The sequence below is a fragment of the Scylla paramamosain genome, chromosome 36 (genome assembly GCF_035594125.1).
Source record: "Scylla paramamosain isolate STU-SP2022 chromosome 36, ASM3559412v1, whole genome shotgun sequence".
Lineage (NCBI taxonomy): Eukaryota > Metazoa > Arthropoda > Malacostraca > Decapoda > Portunidae > Scylla > Scylla paramamosain.
This window is the reverse complement of record NC_087186.1, coordinates 8,231,908-8,253,594: the sequence shown is the minus strand read 5'-3', so window position 1 is coordinate 8,253,594 and position 21,687 is coordinate 8,231,908. Positions and strand designations below refer to the sequence as shown.

At 40.1% G+C, this 21,687-nt stretch overlaps 2 protein-coding genes and 1 long non-coding RNA gene across 4 annotated transcripts in view; 1 reads left to right on the top strand and 2 right to left on the bottom strand.

Moving 5' to 3' along the window:
* Nucleotides 1–78: 78 nt before the first annotated feature.
* LOC135090762 (cytidine deaminase-like) lies at nt 79–6,294 on the bottom strand. Of its 2 annotated transcripts, none has more exons than XM_063987823.1 (2): nt 6,068–6,294; nt 79–1,367 (listed from the first exon to the last, which is right to left on the bottom strand). In XM_063987823.1, the coding sequence occupies exons 1-2, from the start codon at nt 6,144–6,146 to the stop codon at nt 949–951; spliced, it is 498 nt and encodes a 165-aa protein (XP_063843893.1). In that variant the 5' UTR covers nt 6,147–6,294; the 3' UTR covers nt 79–948. The 2 variants fall into 2 exon arrangements, with proteins under 2 accessions (XP_063843893.1, XP_063843894.1); XM_063987824.1 differs by lacking the exon at nt 6,068–6,294 and adding an exon at nt 4,439–4,833.
* A 5,350-nt stretch (nt 6,295–11,644) lies between these two features.
* LOC135090898 (U6 snRNA-associated Sm-like protein LSm5) lies at nt 11,645–14,460 on the bottom strand. Its single transcript, XM_063988068.1, has 4 exons — nt 14,428–14,460; nt 13,881–13,941; nt 12,226–12,422; nt 11,645–11,821 (listed from the first exon to the last, which is right to left on the bottom strand). The coding sequence occupies exons 1-4, from the start codon at nt 14,443–14,445 to the stop codon at nt 11,792–11,794; spliced, it is 306 nt and encodes a 101-aa protein (XP_063844138.1). The 5' UTR covers nt 14,446–14,460; the 3' UTR covers nt 11,645–11,791.
* Nucleotides 14,461–14,470: 10 nt separating this feature from the next.
* The window catches only part of LOC135090899 (uncharacterized), a 64,805-nt gene continuing 57,588 nt past the window's right edge, over nt 14,471–21,687 (top strand). Inside the window, exons 1-2 of the long non-coding RNA XR_010262161.1 lie at nt 14,471–14,583; nt 21,335–21,687. The exon at nt 21,335–21,687 is cut by the window's right edge and continues 185 nt beyond it. This is a non-coding gene — a long non-coding RNA (uncharacterized LOC135090899). The remainder of the gene's footprint in view (nt 14,584–21,334) is intronic.

Genomic DNA, 21,687 nt, shown 5'->3' with positions numbered 1-21,687 from the left:
GAGAGAGAGAGAGAGAGAGAGAGAGAGAGAGAGAGAGAGAGAGAGAGAGAGAGAGAGAGAGTAATAAATACACTGATACTTTCCAGAATTTTATTCAAACTCTATTGCTATACAGGTAATTAAATGTGATTATAGCTATAGGTCATAATCATGTGTGTGTGTGTGTGTGTGTGTGTGTCGCTCCACCACAGCCATCACTCAAGAAGCAGTAATTGAAAGTGACACAGAGGTCTTGAACATGCAGAGCCAAAGAAAAATTGATATACCAGACATCTTGTGGTTTGAACTGCAATATATCCTATAAACATAAGAATAATGACCGCATGAGCTGGTCTAGTCTTCCCTTGCTTTTCTTCTAGTTATATTACTTAAACTTGCTCCCATTTTCACCGCTGACAACATTTACTTACCAGTGATACATATTTGAGAATTTATATAATTTACGTAGCCTGTGAACTATTACAGAGCACCATTTTATTTTCCTCATCTCTTAATTTTTCACAAAATATAATAAGAGCCTTTATTATTCACAAGTGTGCCCTGCAAGTGTACGTGACTCATCAGCTGCACATCACACCTGATAAGGCTCACCCGCTCACAATGGTCAATGGTATCCTCGTCCAGTGATAGGGTAACAGCGGGACCAGTCTCATAGTCATGGAGAATATCTTCAGTGGGTCAAGGCCATCAAGTCCCCAGCAGATGTCATTACATTTTACAGGCTCGTATTCTTAAACACAGACTTCTCATTAGTTCCTATGATACCTTCCCTCCCTTCCCCTTTACTGTGTAGAATCTTAGTTAAACTATCACTAGAATCACGAAAACTCACTTGAAAACCAGAATAACTTTCAACAGAGTTCAAATATATAAATCGCTGAAACGTTTGAGGATAAAAAAATGATGGATTACAGCTTCAGGGTCAGCAGCGGCGGCGCGTCCTGCTGCCTACCCTTCCTGCCTCTCTCCCAAGGTGACCCACTCGGGACTGAAACTGTCTGGGATCAGCTTGGCCACCGTGGTCTTCATGTACCGCTTGTCAGGCGTGGCCAAGTACACCTCCCAGTCCAGGCCGAACTCTACCAAAGTCTGCCTGCACGCCCCGCACGGCCCCACGAACCGGTTGCCCATTTCTGCTGTGATGGCAATGGCACGGAACTTCCTCTGACCCTCGGCCACTGCGCGACACACGGCGGTCCGCTCAGCACAGACAGTGAGGCCGTAGGATATGTTCTCTACGTTGCAACCTGTGATGGTGGAGCCGTCTTTGGTGAGGAGAGCAGCTCCCACTTGGAACTTGCTGTAGGGGCAGTAGGCATTGAGGCGCGCGGCCAGGCTGGCGTCGATCAGGCGCTCAACCTCCTCGTCTGTTGGGAAGCAAAGCACATGTTAACATTTTCTCTGTGATATGCCACAGTTCATAACACTAAAAACCCTATATGACATCTTTACAGCCATCTACAGGAAAGAAGAAAACAAAGAGAATAGATTTCCAATTTCTAACCAGTATGATGTTTAGAGGTGGCTGTGGAACGAAGAAGAAACGTCAGCGGATTGTGATTTTAAGGAACATTTAAGCTTATCAGCACTTAATCAGTAAGCAGCAAGAGTAAGCCGGCAGACAATATGCAGCAAAACGTCTTCTGGGTTCACCAAGGATGACAGCCACAACAAGTCACAAAGACAAAAGACAGAAGCTCTGGCGCAAAAACTAGTATCTCAAGACATGACCCAGTGCCCTGCAGTGCCAAGGTTCAGCATACGGATCACCCACCGCTGCCTTTGATTTCAGGGCGAGGTGAGACAGTATTGAGTCCATTGTATTTTCTGTGACCCACGCGAGGCTCTGTGTGAGGACGTTCTGTTATTAGCCTCAAGGAACTTTGAACGAGCTACGAAAACTTATGGGGGGTAATTATTGTACATTAATTTTCACTAATGGCTCGAGCGTCTAGCCCACCGCTGATAACATCAACAACAACAACAGCAGCAGCAGCAACAACAACTACAACAACAAAAGCAATAACAACTAATACAACAAAAGCAACAACTATAATAATAAGAATAATAGTAGTAGTAGTAGTAGTAGTAGTAGTAGTAGTAGTAGTAGTAGTAGTGATTGTAGTAGTAGTGATTGTAATAGTAGTAATTGTAGTAGTAACAGTTGTAGTAGTAGTGGTTGTAGTAGTAATAATAGTAGTAGTAGTAGTAGTAGTAGTAGTAGTAATAGTAGTAGTGGTGATTGTAGTGGTAGTGATTGTAATAGTAGTAATTGAAGTAGTAACAGTTGTAGTAGTAGTAGTTGTAGTAGTAGTAATAGTAGTAGTAGTAGTAATAGAAGTAGTAGTAGTAATAGTAGTAGTAGTAGTAGTAGTAGTAGTAGTAGTAGTAGTAGTAGTAGTAGTAGTAGTAGTAGTAATAGTAATATTTGTTGTTGTAATAATGATGATAATAATAATAATAATAATAATAATAATAATAATAATAATAATAATAATAATAATAATAACAATAACAATAATAATAATAATAATAATAATAATAATAAGAAGAAGAAGAAGAAGAAGAAGAGGAAGAAAGAAGACGATGAATGAAAATAATAAAAAGAATACGAATGCGAATACGAATACGAAGAAGAAGAAGAAGAAGAAGAAGAAAACGATGAATAAAAATAAGAGTGAAGAAAAAGTAGAAGAAGAAGAAGAAGAAGGCATATTTCTTTTCGTTAACGCAAATTTCAAGCAAACTTATCATATCAACACAGAAGAACAAACCTCAGGACCGAGGCAATTGAGTGTGACAGTGAATGATACGTCTCTTAGGCACGAGCACGGACACTCCGACAGCGTGAAGTGTTGGCCGCACTGCTTCACCGAGAAACCTTGCAGTGTGTGAAAGTAACCGACCTTATGGAGTACCGCTGAGACGCGAACTCTCCAACGCTGACGACAGAAAAAAAAAAGATAGAGAGAGAGAGAGAGAGAGAGAGAGAGAGAGAGAGAGAGAGAGAGAGAGAGAGAGAGAGAGAGAGAGAGAGAGAGAAAGGAGAGTACAGCTAGCCAAATTATAAGCAAACAAGGAAGTAAACTCAGAGAATATTACTACTTATTACATACCATCGTCCAGATTTATGATGTTCACTACCTTGGCATGATATTTGGCTGAGGGAAGTCAGGGAGTGACTCAGAAAGAGTGTACTTGTACGTAAAGTAACGGTGAGAAATGGTACAGTTATGAATGACGAGCTGCTGGAATGGTCGATATGTAAAGCAGGAAGCCCGGACTCATTTTTCATAACAGTTCAGTGATTGATACGTTCACATCACTTTATCATCACCTCACAAAATATCCACCTGAGAACACGGCTTTTCCATGTAAATAAACAAGATTGACTGGTAATTTTAAGTTCAATGGTGGATCGTTCACATAAACTTCATTACCCTAACTTTCCACATACCTTACTAAAATATCCACTTGAGAGTTCGTGCTTTTTCTTGTGTGAATAAATAGGATAGACACACAATAGTTCAGTGATGTATTCGTTCACATCAGTCTAATTTTACCTTACAAAATATCTATCGCTGCACCCCTAAAAAAAAAAAAAAAAAAAAAAAAAAAAAAGGACCAAGATCAAGACCAAGACCAAAAATATCAATATCCATGTCTAGATCAAGATCAGATGAGAATCGACACATTTTCGGGTTTCGTGAGGAAGGAAATGAATTAAATAAATACTGCAAATTAAATACGCAACATGTGATTGACTTTCAGAAATGGTAGATGGTAATATAATTGGATTTTATTATTATTAACTACAGGGAAGGCTAGGGGAGAGTTAAAACGGAGCCGCTTCACTGACACTCCCCAAAAAGATGAGTCGAAAAATAAGTTTTAATCGTGTCGGCCAACTCACGTAGCTTCGGAGGTGTCTTGACGCTTTAAATGCCTTTTATACTGAGAGAGAGAGAGAGAGAGAGAGAGAGAGAGAGAGAGAGAGAGAGAGAGAGAGAGAGAGAGAGAGAGTGTGTGTGTGTGTGTGTGTGTGTGTGTGTGATCAACTCGTAGCTACAGATGACCAGGAAGGGACCTCACAAGTGCTGCTGACTCTACATTCCCACCTTTTACTCACATACACACCTTCAGGCGTAGTAAATATATTTTACCTAACTACCTAGTACTTACTTATCTACACACACACACACACACACACACACACACACACACACACATGCGTACGTGAGCCAAGTGTTTCTCGATCGATCTTTAATAACCGATCTTACCTATTTTATTTGTATTTATAGGACTGTAAGAGATAGCCTGAAGGATGTAGAGAGTGAGAAGCTGTGAAAGGAATGTAAATAACGAAAGTGAAACGTGTGTGTGTATGTGTGTTAGCCGATGCCTGACCATGCTGAGGTGTAGCGTAACACTCACGTACACATATAGAGATGGGAAACCAGTGGTACGTAGCGGCCAAGAATAGCAGGTGCCGGTGGTTGCTGGGAAAACACACTTTTGTTTACTAAGACAGCGTCGTATTTTGAAATGTTTCCTGCTCTTATAAGGACGCTTTTCAAAGTCCACAGAGATCTGATCAGATTCTCGTGTCTTGTCCCACTGATGATGCACCATCCACGTCAAACTACCACTTGAATAATGAAAACACCCATAAAACCTCTTGTAAATTCCACTGGAATTTGCTGCACGTGTCAAGATAAGACGCAGAGGTGTACAGTTCACGAATATTTACAACGTAATGATAAATCTTCCCACATAAATCTTATCTCTTTTGAATATGTTAACATGTAACTCGGAAAAGTTGTTTATGTAACTGCAACGCGATCTTACATGGTTTCTACACTACTCCGTGTTCTGAATGATGTTTGAAGTCGTGTTTAGGTCGTAAGGATCACCAGTGCGTTGCTTCATAACATTCCTTGTAAGCATAACAGTCCCAGGAAGCGAGGCGATGCGCTGCACAGTGAAGGCAAACACAGGCATTATTTGTGGAAACCATACTCTGGCTGCAGCGTCAGGAAGAGTGCTTTCTCTCTCTCTCTCTCTCTCTCTCTCTCTCTCTCTCTCTCTCTCTCTCTCTCTCTCTCTCTCTCTCTCTCTTGTCCATAAGCCAAGTTTTATCCTTCAAAGGAAAACCAGAGAGACATAAACCATTAATATTTGCTCTTAACATGCAGCTTAGTATCTTTACGGTTTGATATTCATTCTAAATATGTAGCTTAGCATTCTACAGCAGAAGTACACATTTATACCGCTCATGATACTACACACACACACACACACACACACACACAAGAGAGAGAGAGAGAGAGAGAGAGAGAGAGAGAGAGAGAGAGAGAGAGAGAGAGAGAGAGAGAGAGAGAGAGAGAGAGAGAGAGAGAGAGAGAGAGAGAGAGAGAGAGAGAGAGAGCTCAAAAGAAATTTCGGCGTTTTATCTCGACTACATTTAATAAGCTGTTGTGGATTATATATATATATATATATATATATATATATATATATATATATATATATATATATATATATATATATATATATATATATATATATGAGAGTTTCTGGATGTTAGTCAGTTTTATTGATCAAAATAATGCAAGCTCACATAACAGTACAGTAAATACATGATTCTTAGCGGTCCACATTAAAGAAGTATACTTTTGACAGGCTGAGATCAGTCCTGAGACATATAGGTATTATTTTGTGGCAGGCGGTGCAAGAACCAACGTTTGTAGTGATAACATGGATAACATGGAGATCGCTGTAATAAATCATTGTGATGGACATGATAAAAAAAAAAGAGAGGTTATTTTCATCTTGGTTAAGTTGCAGAAGTACGTTTTGAGGAGACACTACACAAAATTAGTCTTTAGAAAGTTGTAGATGAATATGAAAAAAAAAAAAAAGAGAGCAGTGAAAGGGTTATTAAGGATTCCGTACCGTGAGTGTAGGAACCACCCATGAGAACCCGGCTAGTCTTCACTGTGGCCTATGATAGCAGTCCTGATGAGAAAGCAAAGCGTGAAGGATACATGTCGATGCAATGCCTCACCTGTTAGTAACTTGTCCATCTCTGCCAGGGTGGCGCCGCTCGAAGACGGGCCGACTTGCTGGGGCGAGGACTGTGCCATGATTAGCGGGGGGAGGCGACAACCACCTGTGATCTCGACCACTGCCAGCTCCACACTGCCTGTCTTCTCTTCTCACCAGTGCCTAGCGCCACGACCTTGATGAAGGAGTAACATAGGGCCCCGGGGGGATTAGAGTAGCTAAATGAAAGATCAACGTGCGGTAAACGTCACAGTACAGGTGTAATGTTACGTAATACCACTCGCTGTCCCAAACACCTCAGCCCCATGCTCGGCTACTTATAACAAGGTGTAGTGGATGCCTTTGTGTTTTCAAGGCTGCTTTCTTGATTCTGGTGACAGCAATTGTTGTACATCATGAATGGTAACAACACTCTCTCTATGTGCCTTCGGAAAATCAAATGTGATTATCATAAAAATGGCCAGAGTGTAATGGTATCAAAATGCATCTCTTATCAACCCGTATCCTTTAAAACCCCACTCGCATTCATCATTTATGGCCTGGATAGTACTACAACTGTTGCGTCACGCTGTATAGTACTGTAAAATACTCCCTGGCGTCATTACAGGCAGTATGATCCAGGTTTAACTAAGATCAACTGGTATCTTTCCTCGGAATCTACTTTTTTCTCCTTTTTTTACTATTAGTTTGGATAGTATTATAAGTGTCATGATGTATTGCAATTTCCTGTCTCGTTACCTAACACACTAAGAGCGATGGAAATGCCGCTGTCATCATTTCCTTAGCTGCGATAGTGATGATAACTATGATTAATTTATGCCCTCACTGTGAAATGCTCCCCCCCCACCTTCTCCCTCTCTCTCTCTCTCTCTATCTCTCTCTCTCTCTCTCTCTCTCTCTCTCTGGTCTGGTCAGTCTAATGCAATATATTTCACAGGTACTCGTCATCATATTGTCTTCATGTTACCATCTCGTCCCATTTTACTTAATATTCATGCTTTCCGCCGCTTCTCTCATTGCTTCCTACATTCCTCCCTACCCGAGGCTCTCGTTTTCAGCAGTGATTGTGACGTGTGTGCATGTGGTAATATAGCTCTATTACTACCTGACGATCGAGTGAAGCGAAGTAACAGCATGCAATATCTCGTGGGTAATTCAGGCAGTGACAGAGGACAAAACAACGAGCAGAAGAAATTGATGATGGTGGTGATGATGATGGAAAAAATATGGTGATGATGATGATGGTGATAATGGTGGATGTAGTGATAAGTACGACAAGGAAAGCGTGAGTGAATACGAACATTAAAAAAAAATAAATCCGGACAAAGAGATACTCAACAAACTGAGGCGCCGCATTGCAAAACGTTTCTGTGTTATTCTTAACAGGCTCAAGTGGAAGCTATAGAGGTTTTCAAGGGTGTTTTCATGATTCTACGTAGTGATAGAAGAGTTCAACAAGAATTCTGCACCACCAATGAGAATAACATCCATGGAAACCCGACTATAGATAAATAAATAGATAAATAGATAGGTAGATAAATAAATAGATAAATGTATACAGGTGTTATGAGAGGAGTTAATTCCTGTGTCTCTATCTTGATCTCCACTCCAACCTTGTCTTAATATTTCAATGAATAAATAAATAAATAATAATGTATGAACCCCCCCCAAAAAAAAATATATATAGTCCTTTAGTCCTTATAAAAGATTAAAGCATCTCAGAATACGAGGTCAAGAAGACAGAACACACTTTCCATCAATACACGACGGGAATCTGCTGACCCCTGCACTACTGACAGGAAGAAACAGTGTCAAGAAAGGAGGTTATACGTGTGTGGACCATGACCTTGGGCGGGGAGGGTAAACACATGTCAACTTTCACCTTTGTCAACACAGCTACGTGACATTTCTAAGTTGCCAGGGGACGGAGGACCATCAACGGGTGATATTAATTCCCATGTGGCGCTGTTGTGGGGTGGGGCATGAATAATTCTACCTTAGTTATGAGCGACACGACACTGAGAGAGAGGAAGGGAGACTGGGGAAGCGAGACGTGATAAAGGAGGGGGAATGTAAAGATAATGACTGAAGGTAATGTGAATGGCATAATAAAGTAATGAAAGTGAAAAGTGAGGATAGAAAATAAAGTGAAATAAGGTATGCGTATCGGTAAGAGAGTAATGATAACGTAAGAAAGATTAAAAGTGAGTATGATAAAGAGAAAAAAATGTTGGCATAAGGGACGTGATAAAATAGACATAAGGGACGTGGGAAAGGAGATAGAAAATAATACACGTGTGAAAAGAAAGACGAATGAAGAGAAAATTCATAGAAAATGCTAGAAAAGAATCAAAGAGGGAGAAAGTAAAAAAGAAAAGAGGTAGTACATGAGAAAGATAGATAAGAATATAGGAAATGGGAGAAAGATAAAAAAAAAATAAACTAGATATATGGACATAATAAAAAGGCGAGATAGGAAGAAATAAGAATGAAAATTATAAGGGTACGGAACGGAAAATGAGGTAATGTGTAATAATGAAGAAAAAAAAAAAAAGTAACGAAGAAGGAAGAATATGAAAAATTAGACAGTGAATGAAAAGGAAGGAGAGAAAGAACGGAGAGTTAGAGTCATGAGGAGCATGAAGATATAAGTAGAATGAAGAGAGAGGAGAAGTAGAAAAGATTAGACAAGTGGGATGAAGAAGAAGGCAGAGAGGATGAAGAGAATGAAAATTACGACGACATTGCAAGGGTACGCTGTGAGGAAAAAGAGAAAGAGAAAGAGTAATAGGAAAAGTAGAACAAGGGATGTGGAAGGAGTGGGAGGGGAAGAAAGGAGAATTGGAAGGAAGTGGAAGGGCCGTGAGGGGACAATGGGAGACGTGAAGGGTGTAGGAGTGAGCGGCAAATAGGTCTGTTGATCACCACATCCTCCCTCCTCCAAACCACACCACTCTGACAGAGAGAGAGAGAGAGAGAGAGTACACTTCAGGGAAGAACTGCAAAAATGTTTCCAAATAACAATAAAAAAAAAAAAAAAAATGTATATATATATATATATATATATATATATATATATATATATATATATATATATATATATATATATATATATACGAGTATATATATATATATATATATATATATATATATATATATATATATATATATATATATATATATATATATATATATATATATATATATATATATATATATATATATATATATATATATATATATATATATATATATATATATATATATATCAATGAACTGGAAATGCTTCCTAATTTGCAGCTTGTATTAAGAAAAAAGCACACCCCACAAAATACAGGGTGTAACAGGAATTTCTGCGGATAATGCTTGAAGTGAAAGTAGAGGCTAGACGGAAATGTTGTATGCACATGTGCATTTTGATTCGTTGTGTAGCCGTGGGATGACATTCATTTGTGGGCTGGTGACAGACAACGACGGCCCGGACGGGTATGCATGGCGTCCGTGTGGACGTGGATGGCAGAGGGCATTATTCAGTAGTGGTTTCTAGGTTCAGGATTTTGAGCTTTGCAATATCCTATCACGAGATTAGTAGTATTAATGAATAGGTGATTTACCGATAAACATTACACAATGGTAGTGTGGTTGTAATTAACGACAAATGTAATGGCACCACGCCTGGCCGGGCAGGGATGAAGCGAGGTTAGCATCACATCAGCCGATTACCAGTCACGCTCAGTGATGGGCAGTACGTGGTCATAGTGTTTCTCCGCCATGGTTACCTGTACGTTGTCGCCCGTCAACACTTTATTTTCTCACCATGGCTAAACAAAGCCTCAAAATGCATGTGTGCATAGAACACGTTCGACTTAGAATAACCTATAGTTTCTCCTCGAGCAGCATTCTCAGAAACCCATATTACACTCTGCATTATGTTGTGCCTTGTTGATATGACAAAGGTATACATGTGTGTTGAGGAATCCAAATAGTGCTTATAGAACTTATTGATGATCTAATTAACCCGTCCATTTTCTTTATTATTATTATTATTATTATTATTATTATTATTATTATTAATATTATCATCACCATTATCATTATTATTATTATTGTTATTATTACTATTATTATTATCATCATCATCATTATTTCTATTATTACCATCATTATTCCTGTATTCAAGTGTGTATCCATGTAGCTCAGTGTCGTAAGAACGTACTGGTAAAGCAAAGGCAAAAAGTAACCCAATGATAACTTGTTATCCTTACTGAGAACTCTGCACTGGTAACTGAAACACTGAGCTCAAGAGTAAAGGGTTAAGGTGGTCAACATACTAGTCAAAGACAAACCACCGCTAGCAATAATGTATTGTATTACTTTGGTAGGAATAATTAAACTGAATTATTAATACGGTATTTATGTATAATGTGGTGTATTAAAAAGGTGTCCTCCCTGAAGCAGCTGCAAAACCTCCCCTCTCCCTCCATCCTTAACCCCATCACCACAATGTGTTCTTACTTCCCTTGACATATTAATGCAATTGTTGCTTGTTTTGTTCCATTGCTTGCATCAAACTCTCTCTCTCTCTCTCTCTCTCTCTCTCTCTCTCTCTCCTACACATTTCCTTGCACAAAACATGAATGGGATGCTCTACAGTCATGCTTCAGAACTATTGACAATGATAATTGATTACATTGATAAGGAAGACTGAAGGAGATTTGAAGACAGTGTATTCAGGAAGATATGAGAAGGATGAACATGAGAGAAGAGACTGCCTGACCCCAAGAAGTGGGAGAAACTCATAAACCATCCAGTTCTGTAAGGAAAAAATTAACATGTGAAATAAAATGATGGTAATGAGCAAAATGGGTAACAGGTCTCATGTCTTGGCTGTAATATTAATGGAGGGGAAGGAAGAAGCATCACTGCATCAATAACTCAGCTTGAGACAGAACCCATTTCCACTAATTCCCAAGGTGAAATTGCTACCCTTTGTGCCACTGATGATACAAGATTAAGTCAATGATAGGAACGAGGAGGAATCATGACCTTGGATCCCTCTCTCTCTCTCTCTCTCTCTCTCTCTCTCCTCTTAGAAACCCACACAGACAGAAAGACCTCATACAGCTGGGCCAAAGAGAGGACACAAGTACTAGTTGAGAGAGGAGAGGCATTTCATTGACAAATAAATAATAAAGCTTCTCCATTGAAATAAAGTATCTACATTAAACTCAAAGGTGACAGAAGAAATGTACATCAAGTAGAAGAAAAAAATAACATATGGATAAGATGGACAAGTGTTGTCCAGGCCCTGTATACTGCAACGAGGTAAATATTACACAAACACAAGAGAAAAAGGTCCAGCAATGTCACAAGACTTACAATGCCACAAAAAAAAAAAAAAAAAAAAAAGTCTCCTAATCAAACTGGCTACAGGTCTCCAAACATATTATCATTATAAATACGGTAAAGAGTACTTGATTTAAAATAACCTGATAATTTCTTCCTATGCAATGATTTTCTTTGGATGAATGCCAGGTTATAGTTTTGTGTGCATAGGAATAATGTCAAACTCTCTGAAGGTGTTTGTACTTTTATTTATCAAATGCACAGCAATGCTCCTCACATATAGAATGGAAGTTAAAGTTAAGAATGAGGAAATGTGTTGGTCTTACACATCCTATAGGAAGAAAGGCTTGTATAAGAGAAAGATCTAAAGACCTAAAGCTTAGTCCAGTACTTCACCACCAGGAACAAGCTGGAAAGATACAAAACAAGTGTAAGTATTCTTATCAAGCACTTCAAATGGCCAATAATGATACCTGAATGATACCTTTCTGTAAATTATACCCTTGGAATAGGGGATGACTATTTCAGTGTGAAGCAGTTAGTCTATAGTTTTCAAATGATGACTTGAGATAAATAAAGTACTAGTTTATTGAGAAAAACATTACTAGTTTATTCAGGAAAACATTAATAAAGTTAGATATAACATCCAACAATTACCAAACAGTATACCTAAACACAATAAATAATCTTAAAACAATTTAGAACAAGAATTCTTACACAATTAGTACTAAATAAAAAGACTTTCATATGAGATAATGCACAAGGACAGCTCCACAGCACTACACACCAGCAGGAAGCAGCCGCCAAACTCACCATTGTTATGTGGTTCCCGTTGAGCAGAATCTGGTCGAGCTGCGTGATCCTCCTTCCTTCGGGTGTGGATTCGTACTCTGTCACGTCTTCCAGGACCATGTTTACGAAGTCGTCAAAGCCAAGCAAGGTCCCAACGATCTCCTTGTCACTCTTCATGATGATATGGATGCGGGAGCCGATGCATTTGTCCACCAGCTCTGTGTTGGGGAGGGAATGATTGATTGATTGATTCCATTAAAAGGAAAAATGGGTGACATACAAGTATGGATCCATTTTAAGGTGTGATGGGCTGCCTTGGAGCATCATGGAAACAGTGTGGAAGTGATCTGAAATGGGAATAAACTGGTCATGAGAGGTTTTTTGCTAGGAATGAGCCATTCTCAGGACATTCACGGAAATGTGATTTTGACACGTTACTGATCAGGCCAAGGTGATCATCAAGAACTAAGTAGACTTTGGTCAGTCTTGACTGTCCTGTCACCGCACAGCTCAGTTGTGAGTATGGACACTGTGAGATTTAACTGCTTTATTGTGATTCTTTATTTGATTGTCATGTGACTTTAAGCAGATCTATAAATCAAGAAATATGTGAAAGGAATTGTTTTGGTAAGCCACACACACACACACACACTGGCCCAGCCTCTGTGTAAGCTGTGACTTAGGGGTGTCGTGCATGGTAACACCTTGAATTTAGAAATGTCCTTAAATATCTAGCACTTCCATGGTGCAGCAACTGATGTGTCTGGCTGTGAATGTGCAGCTTCCACATCAAGTCTGGGGCAGTTGGTGCATGGCTCAAACAGCTCTGTATCCTTCCTTCATGGCCAATCAATGGGTACCTGGGGAACCTGAGGAAGGTATATCGTGAAAACCCATGAGTCACAGTGACCCCGTGTCCCAGGCTAAGTAATACCATCCACCACGGGCATAAAGGCCAGTGGCACTTTTATGTGACAGTAAGGGAATTGTTATGTGATGATGAGGAGCATTTGTATTATGAAAATGAAAATAAATTAAATAAAATCAACACAAATCCATCAAAAGAAGAAGAAGAAGAAAAAAATGAACATACTGGGATGCAGTTTACCAAAAGTTGATCAAAGTTCCAACCGCTGTACACTTATGTGGTAGACATCAATATTCTTGAGATATGAGCAGTGTTATCTGCATTATATGTATCGCTCTCCACCAAATGTCTTGGGCAGGAGGAACAAGTATGAGAATGAAGCAAGGGCGACAGAAAACTAATTCTTTTGGTTAAGCTGCCATGATCTTTAAAATACTGACACTTAGAATATATAACAGACTATTTCTGTGGGTTCAAGACATCTACAAGTTCTCTTATATATGACAAAATTGAGTCATTCCTTGCATTTCATTCCTTGTTAAAGAGAAGTAATTAAGCCACCTATTCCATGCTATCAAACTTAACAAAAACACGCTATACTGTGTGAATAATGCCAATCCCACATTATTTTAGGTAAGAATATAACAGCAAGCATGACTAAATGGAGGGAGAGGAATAACACACAATTAGTCACCAAACAACATTATTCTCATCGTTCAATCTTAATCTGGCATGGTGTACATATGACACACATTTAACAAAATCCTCTGAGGCTGAAAGGTCAAGTAATGGGGTAAAATATACAGACCCAGCGGCAGGAGGGTCGAGGGGTTCGGCGCGGCCATGGCTGGGGTGTGCACCTTTGCAATCTGTGTAAACAAAGATGACATAATACAGTTTTTCATTTATTATTGATATTTGAAACAAAAATAAAGTACAGAATTTAGTCATGCTATATATTTTTGATGAATCTCCTTAAAGAACACTGCATTACTACTACTACTACTACTACTACTACTACTACTACTACTACTACTACTATATTACTTTATAATACTGCTACTACTAGTGCTGCTGCTGCTGCTGCTGCTACTACTACTGCTACAACTCTTATAACTATTTTAAAACAAACTAAATTCTATCAATAATAAAACAGCTTTATTGCAGTAAAACTCAGATCATAAACATCCAAAAAATAAAACAAAAACAACAAAATAAAATAACCAATATCACAGAAAAATAAAATCTGTTCTAACTGAAAACAATTATATATTGAAAAAAAGATTAATTAAAAATAGTATAACCAAAGATAGTCAAATAGTAGAGGGGAGGCGGGGATTGCGAAAGATGCACACCCTGGCCCGCGCTGTCATGGCGTGTTGTTGTTGCTGATCAATTGGTGAGGAACAATGTAACGTCCAATACAGCCGCGTCTTTAGGCTAGTGCTTCACCATGGAACACTTCAGCGACGACTCCTCGGATCCAGACACTCCCGAGGCCTTCAAAAGTGGTAAGTACACTCAAATATTTCCAGGTAGGAGCTAATACTGCTCTGCCAAAGCTCCTTCATTCACTACTTATTGTTTGTTTCTGTCTCTTCCTCTCTCTCTGTCTCTTAAATTTGCGGTATTTCCCTCCCTAATTATGAAGCAGGTATTGATTCGTCCATATGGAAGTTATCATGGATATTCTTTGTGTATTTCTTGAACTACGAGTGAAAAATTATGTTACTGTTTTCGTAATTGAATCTTTCGTTGTTATTTACATTGTTTGTTATTATTAAGATGACTTTTATGAGTGAATTAATGTGCGTTATGAGCTCACAAGTCTCGTGTTGTGTTCTGGTGAGGACTTGTGGGTAAAACAGGGTGTGAGTACCGAGGGAGGAGTGAGGCATGGGTGTCATGAAGGGGTGTGGCTGTGGTGGTGTGGCGGGCTTGGTGTGGCGGGCTGTGGTGTAGCAGCGGGGGGATTAATAGCCACAATGATGACAGATGGCACCAGGCTGTGTGGGATGCTGGGACGTGAAGTGCGTGTGTTCATCCCATGCTTGCTGATGCCTCTTGTTTGAATTGGTGTGTGCCTGCATGACTCTACCTCCCCATCAGGCTGTTCTCCGTAGGTGTTGCATAGGGTGTTCACTGTGTCTGGCGTGTGTTGGAGTGTTACTGTGTCTCTGACCTTAGCTGGGATTATATTACATTGCTGTCAAGTTAGGACATCTCCCTAACCTGATGAACAAAACAGGGAATTGCTGGGGTACTGGGGTGTCTGGGTGTGGGAGACAAGAATGAGTAATTTACAGCTCTTCACAAACAAAACATGGTTAGGCTGCAGTATAGGAAAGCTTCTTAACTGAATATACATCACTTTAAGCAGAATTAATGTTAACAGCACACTAAAACCATAACAGATTTTAAGTACAGTAATTTTCCGAAACGGTATTGAAATATTATACAGACTGGTGTGGTGGCATAGTTATGTAAATGTACTATATAGAAAAAATGAAAAAAAGGAATATTGATTTTTTTTTTCTATATAATTTCTGCATACACATTTCAGTTATTCACTCCTGCATGAGAAACACTCCCATACATTGCCCACCAGCTCAGAGGGATCATGACTTACTCAGTACTTAAAGAAGAGACCAAAGAGGAAGAGTATGTAAGTGTCATGCTTGAATGAGCACTAATGTCTTGTGTTATTGATGATTGGTGGTTTCAGATTGATGTAGAGATGCAGATCATGTGTTGGTCATGCAGACTGGATATCTATATTACCATACCACGTTGTTTAGTGGCAGTTTTAGCTTTGTATTGAGTGGATGCATGAAATATTAGAGGGTGCTTCAGTATTTGAGGATAAGGGACATGGTGGGCTCAGGCATTGGAAACACTCGTAACCACACCTCTTAACTCTCAGCTTTCCCCAGATGTTGTGTTTATTGCAAGCTTGTGCCTCTAGGGATATGTACACACTTGAGAAGGAAAGTCCAGATATATTGGTTCATGTAGCAAGTATAGGTTTGATTCACAGAGCCAGAGAATAGAAGCCAGGTCGCTGTTGTACTTCTTATCTGTTTAGGTCTTGAAAAATTGGAGTGTTGTGGAGTGGAAGTTAAGAGATTTTAGTTTTAAGATCATTGTGAGGAAGTAAGTTGCTGTCCTGTATAAGTGTAATGAAAACTTTGTTAGGAATATAAAGGATTTAAATATTTATTAATTTATGTACTGATTGAATGAAGTTGCTAATACAGGAAAATTTGATATGAAGCTGGAGATTTATATGTGTGTGTTTTGTTTATGAGCTGGTTTAAAAGCTGGAATGAAATTGAATGCTGTTAATTTTGTCATAGGTGATGGAGTTTCTGGTCTCAGGATGATAATCATTAAAGATTTTAGTTGTTACACTGGAAATAATTGTTTTCATTATTTTTGTTAATTTTTTTTTTTGTTAATTTTCAAAGTGGCTATTGGGAGAAAATTTAGTTATCAGTTACAATACAATCAGTAGGAATGACAAATCAGTATTGGGGTGAACACACATTATTTTGAGGGGAGGGGCTGGGAAAGTGGGATTTGGGACAAGATTGGATAGTATTAGTGTGTCTGCCTATCAGTCCATCTACCTGGAGCCCTCCCCTGTCCCTGTACATAATGACCACTCATAGTCCAGGCAGAATGACGTTGTGCTCCCTAATGTACCACAGGATCCATAAATACTCCAGCCCTGTGTTGTCAAATTAGGCCATGTTGTTTTTGCGATGGAAATGCCAAATCAGTGTTATCAGGAGTGCTCGCTTTGAAAACTGTCTCGCTTTGAGGGCATCCACAGTTAAAGCTCAGCGATGTCAACAGTAAAACACACACACACACACACACACACACACACACACACACACAAAAAAAAAAAAAAAAAAAAAAAAAAAAAAGTCTTGTTGATCTGCCCCTGAGTGATGGATTGTGAGAATGAGCAATAGTAACGATACCCATAACATCCTGGAAATGGCTTATCGTATATTTTCATCTGTTTCATATTGTTTTGTGTGTTGGGATGAAGGATGCTTTTTTTTTTTTTTCCCCACTGTATATGGTCAGCACTTTTTTGGCCAAGTGTACATGTGGGGTTAGAAATAATTGGTGTGATTTGTCAAGGAAGTTAGATTTTAAGAGGAAACTGTGTGTGTGTGGGTTAGTGGAAATGTTTGCTGTCTGTTTCACAATAGAATATACTATTTTTTTTATTTGGTAACTGTATTTGTGGGTTATCATATATATTTGTCATGAGTTTTGGGAATACTATTTAATACGCTAGAGGGAAAAAAAGCATCATCATCACCATCATTATCACCATAATTAATCCCTTCATTGAATAATTGTTCTCATAATCACCACCAACTTTTTTGAACACTTACATTAGTACCACAGTGCCTTGAACACACCCAGGAGACACACAAAATTAACCTAAACCTTTATTTTCCCTAGCCATGGAGAAAATTTTGTACACTGGTCTGAATGTTAACCCCTTGAATCCAGTGGCTGCCTCATATTGTTATTAAGGCTAAGATTACATGAATTTACTAAGTTTCATAGGTGCTGTCTTTAAATGAGTGAGCTGTGTTGAGTCTTGTAAAATTCTGGGTCTAGTTTCATATAGTTTTGAGTTACAGTGGACTGATTTAATATAAGAAGCCCCTCAGATGTTATGGGTTGTAAAAGAACCATGGCATAGGTGATGTAACCCTTTCACTATGATGAGCAGAATTCACAACACTAAGAGCAATGTTTGGACTCTTTAAAAACACATACAAGAAAGAAGGGGATGAAAAAAAAAAAGACTATAGTTTGCAGTTTGTATGCCGTGCAATGTTTGGAAGTGGCTGTGGAACAAGAAAAGGTGTCACAGAGTGGTTAGTAATTAAGAAAATGTGCCAAATACCAGTGAAGGGGTTATTATTATTTTCCCTTCATGTGTTTGCTGGCTCGTGAATTGCCCACTTTTATGTAAGAAAAAAAAAAAAGAGAGAGAGAGAGAAGGAAAAAAATATAATATGTGGGTGCATACTGACAGCTGGAGACTCACACTGCTGTACTCCTGTCTGTCTTGCACAACTGGAGCAACACTGACAGCTACAGGTGATATTTTAAAGAGGAAAATACAGCACACATGGTACACTCTTTTTAAGGCTTATCATTGTCTGAGTGTTACAAATATACAATGCCATTATTGGTGAAAGGGTTGTGCTTCACCTGTCAACACTTTACCTGAGTGTAATGAGGATTTAGTTGTAGAGATATTTATTTGTGTATTTTATTTTAATTTTTTTAGATTTGAATGTGAAAAATTGCTACTGTTTGTTTTCTTTGTGTATTGTATAGCTGCATGTTTATTTATTATGTCTGTTTGTGTGTGTGTTTGTCTGTTTGTCTATTTATCTATCCATCTCTCTCTCTCTCTCTCTATCTCTCTCTATCTATCCATCCATGTATATATCTGTGGTTTATTTCTTTATTATTTGTTAACCTACATTTTTGCTTTATTTCTTTACATTGTCTCTCTCTCTCTCTCTCTCTCTCTCTCTCTCTCTCTCTCTCTCTCTCTCTCTCTCTCTCTCTCTCTCTCTCTCTCTCTCTCTCTCTCTCTCTCTCTCTCTCTCTGTCCTCCCTTCAACTCCCCTCCCACACATCATCTCCCCTTCCTTCTTTCCTTCCTCACCTCCCCTCTAACCTCTTCCCACCCTTTACTCAGCCTTACCAACACCTAACCTCCCCAAGAGTAACTACAACACACACTGCAACACACACACACACACAACACACTCACCATACCCCGTTTTCTTTCCCATACTCTGTGGCCTGAAGGTATAAACTAGGTGAAAATGGCGAAACGCGGTTAATCGTGTGTATTTGCTTGAAGTTCTCTCGTAGATTTAGTTATTGGGGCCGTAGGGGGGGGTGGGTTAAGCAGTGTAGATGGAAAGTGCGCAGTGTTGTGTTTGGGTCAGCTGGAAACAAGGGGAGAGGGAGAGGGAGGCTGGTGTAAAAATAGTAGAGGTGTGAGGGAGGGAAAGAGGAAGTGGGATAGATATATGTACGTAGAGAGAGAGAGAGAGAGAGAGAGAGAGAGAGAGAGAGAGAGAGAGAGAGAGAGAGAGAGAGAGAGAGAGAGAGAGTACTGATCGATAGATAGCAAATGTTGACAAACGTAAAAGAAGATATTCACGATAGATAAATAAATGATGAAAAAAACATGATAAAAAGTAATAAAGGAAAAAAATATATAAATAGATAAATGAGTAGATAAAAAAAAACAATTAGAAGAAGCATGACATGGAAGAAAAAGTGGAGAGAGAGAGAGAGAGAGAGAGAGAGAGAGAGAGAGAGAGAGAGAGAGAGAGAGAGGAAGTAGAGTAATATAGAGGGACGAGAAGAGGTGTGAAGGGGATTGGAGGGATGAAGAGTAGAAGAGGAGGAGGAGGAGGAGGAGGAGGAGGAGGAGGAGGAGGAGGAGGACTTTACTACTACAGAATGAAGCTCACTGGGTCAAGCATAGATCTGTGTGTTTGTTGAGTCCCTCCTCCTCCTCCTCCTCCTCCTCCTCCTCCTCCTCCTCCTCCTCCTCCTCCTCCTCCTCCTCCTCCTCCTCCAAGTACTAGAGTGGCCACGGGAAGGTTTTTTTTGCATATTAATATCACCATTAATGTTTGTATTTTTCTATTTAGTTATTTTTAATTAAACCATGTACCACTTTTTATGAGTTATTTTATGATGGTGTGTGTGTGTGTGTGTGTGTGTGTGTGTGTGTGTGTGTGTGTGTGTGTGTGTGTGTGTGTGTGTGTGTGTGTGGCTCGTGATGGTGATGGTGAAGAGGTATGGGGAAAATATGTATGGTATGGGGTCCACCACCACCACCACCACCACCACCACCACCAATATCATCAGCTCCTCCTCCTCTTCCTCCTCCTCCTCCTCCTCCTCCTCCTCCTCCTCCTCCTCCTCCAAATATTGCTGAACCCTTAGGCAAAGCACTCCACCATCTCGTAAGGAAGAGGAAGAGGAGGCAGTGGGGGTAGAGAAGGAGGAGGAGGAGGAGGAGGAGGAGGAAGGGTCGTTGTAATAGGTCATTTTAAAGAGACAAGGAAGGGGGTTTTCAAGGCGTGGTAGTCATCTAGGTCGTAACTACGGGTCGTTATTTGTTTCCACGACTCACTGATCCGGATGCACTCTTACGTCACCCTGAAATATTCCAGTATGCCTGAAGTACACCCAGGCCCTAACGATGACGTGAGATGCATCCTCAAGACTTAGAATATTCCCTTGGGACTTGAATCACAACCTTACATGCTAAAATACATACGTCTTTACACACACACACACACACACACACACACACACACACACACACACACACACACACATACTTAGAGGTGAAGTGTCTCATCAAGGAATGCTCTCTTGGGACTTTGAAACACACTTAGTACTCAATATACACCCTTACGTTCTAAAATATACTCATACATTTTTTAAATATATCCTTAGCCCCTGAAATACATCTCTTATGTCCTAAAATACACCCTTAGGACCTAAAGTACTCTCACGGCATGGATATTCCCTTACCGAACCAAAAATGTATCCCTAAGAGATAAAATATACCCTAAAATGTACTTGATGTCCATGTCTTGTTATACGCCTGAAATACAGTTTTGTGTTTGTATACATATCGACGTTCTTGCATGTATCTCAAGTACACAGTAATGCACACTTGTTGGTAAAGGCATCTAGTATACATACAATACAGTCATTTATACGTACACGCAATGCTTGACACACACACACACACACACACACACACACACACACACACACACACACACACACACACACACACACACACACACACACACACACACACACACACACGTGCACATTTCGTCAACGCGTGGACACAGTTTTCCGCGTCAGTGCAGGCGGTGCGTCAGGTGGCTGTAGGGGTAGGTCAGGCGAGTGCCGGGGGAGGAGGGGGGGCGTGAGGCCACAGGTGGACGGGTGTGGTGGACGGCACTGCTCCACGCCAGGTAAGCTTGGCGCTGGCAATACCTGTAGCTTTTTCTATCTTTTTTGTTAGCGTTGCCTACTGCGGGGTGTGTTATTAAGGACCAGGCGTGAGTGGCTCTCTGTGATGCCGCCAGGATTTGTGAGGCAGGCACCAGTAGTGGCGGCGCGGCGGTAACATCACATTAACCGTGCTTACCTCGCCCTCAGGTAGCAGTGACCTGTGGGAAGCCTGGCATTAGCAGTGCTGCGAGGAGCCCTAAATAACGGGCCTGTAGCTGTTGTTCCCTCGTGTCATGCCCCGCGGCGAGGCGACACTCACACCAACACCTGGCGAGGCCTATCATGAGTCGGTGCCTTAATTATTCATCTTTAATATGGTGGAACACCTGACGACTCTTAGCAGCAGGCAGGGCGGTGCCCCGAGGCTGACGCCCTGAGCGTAGCGCCCCAGAGGTCGCGCAGCGTGAGGGAGAAGGGAGTGGTAGGGGTGACGGGGCCCGGGGCATGCAGGAGGCTGTGGCATGGCAGGAAGGGATGCAGGGAGGGGGGGAGGGTGAGGA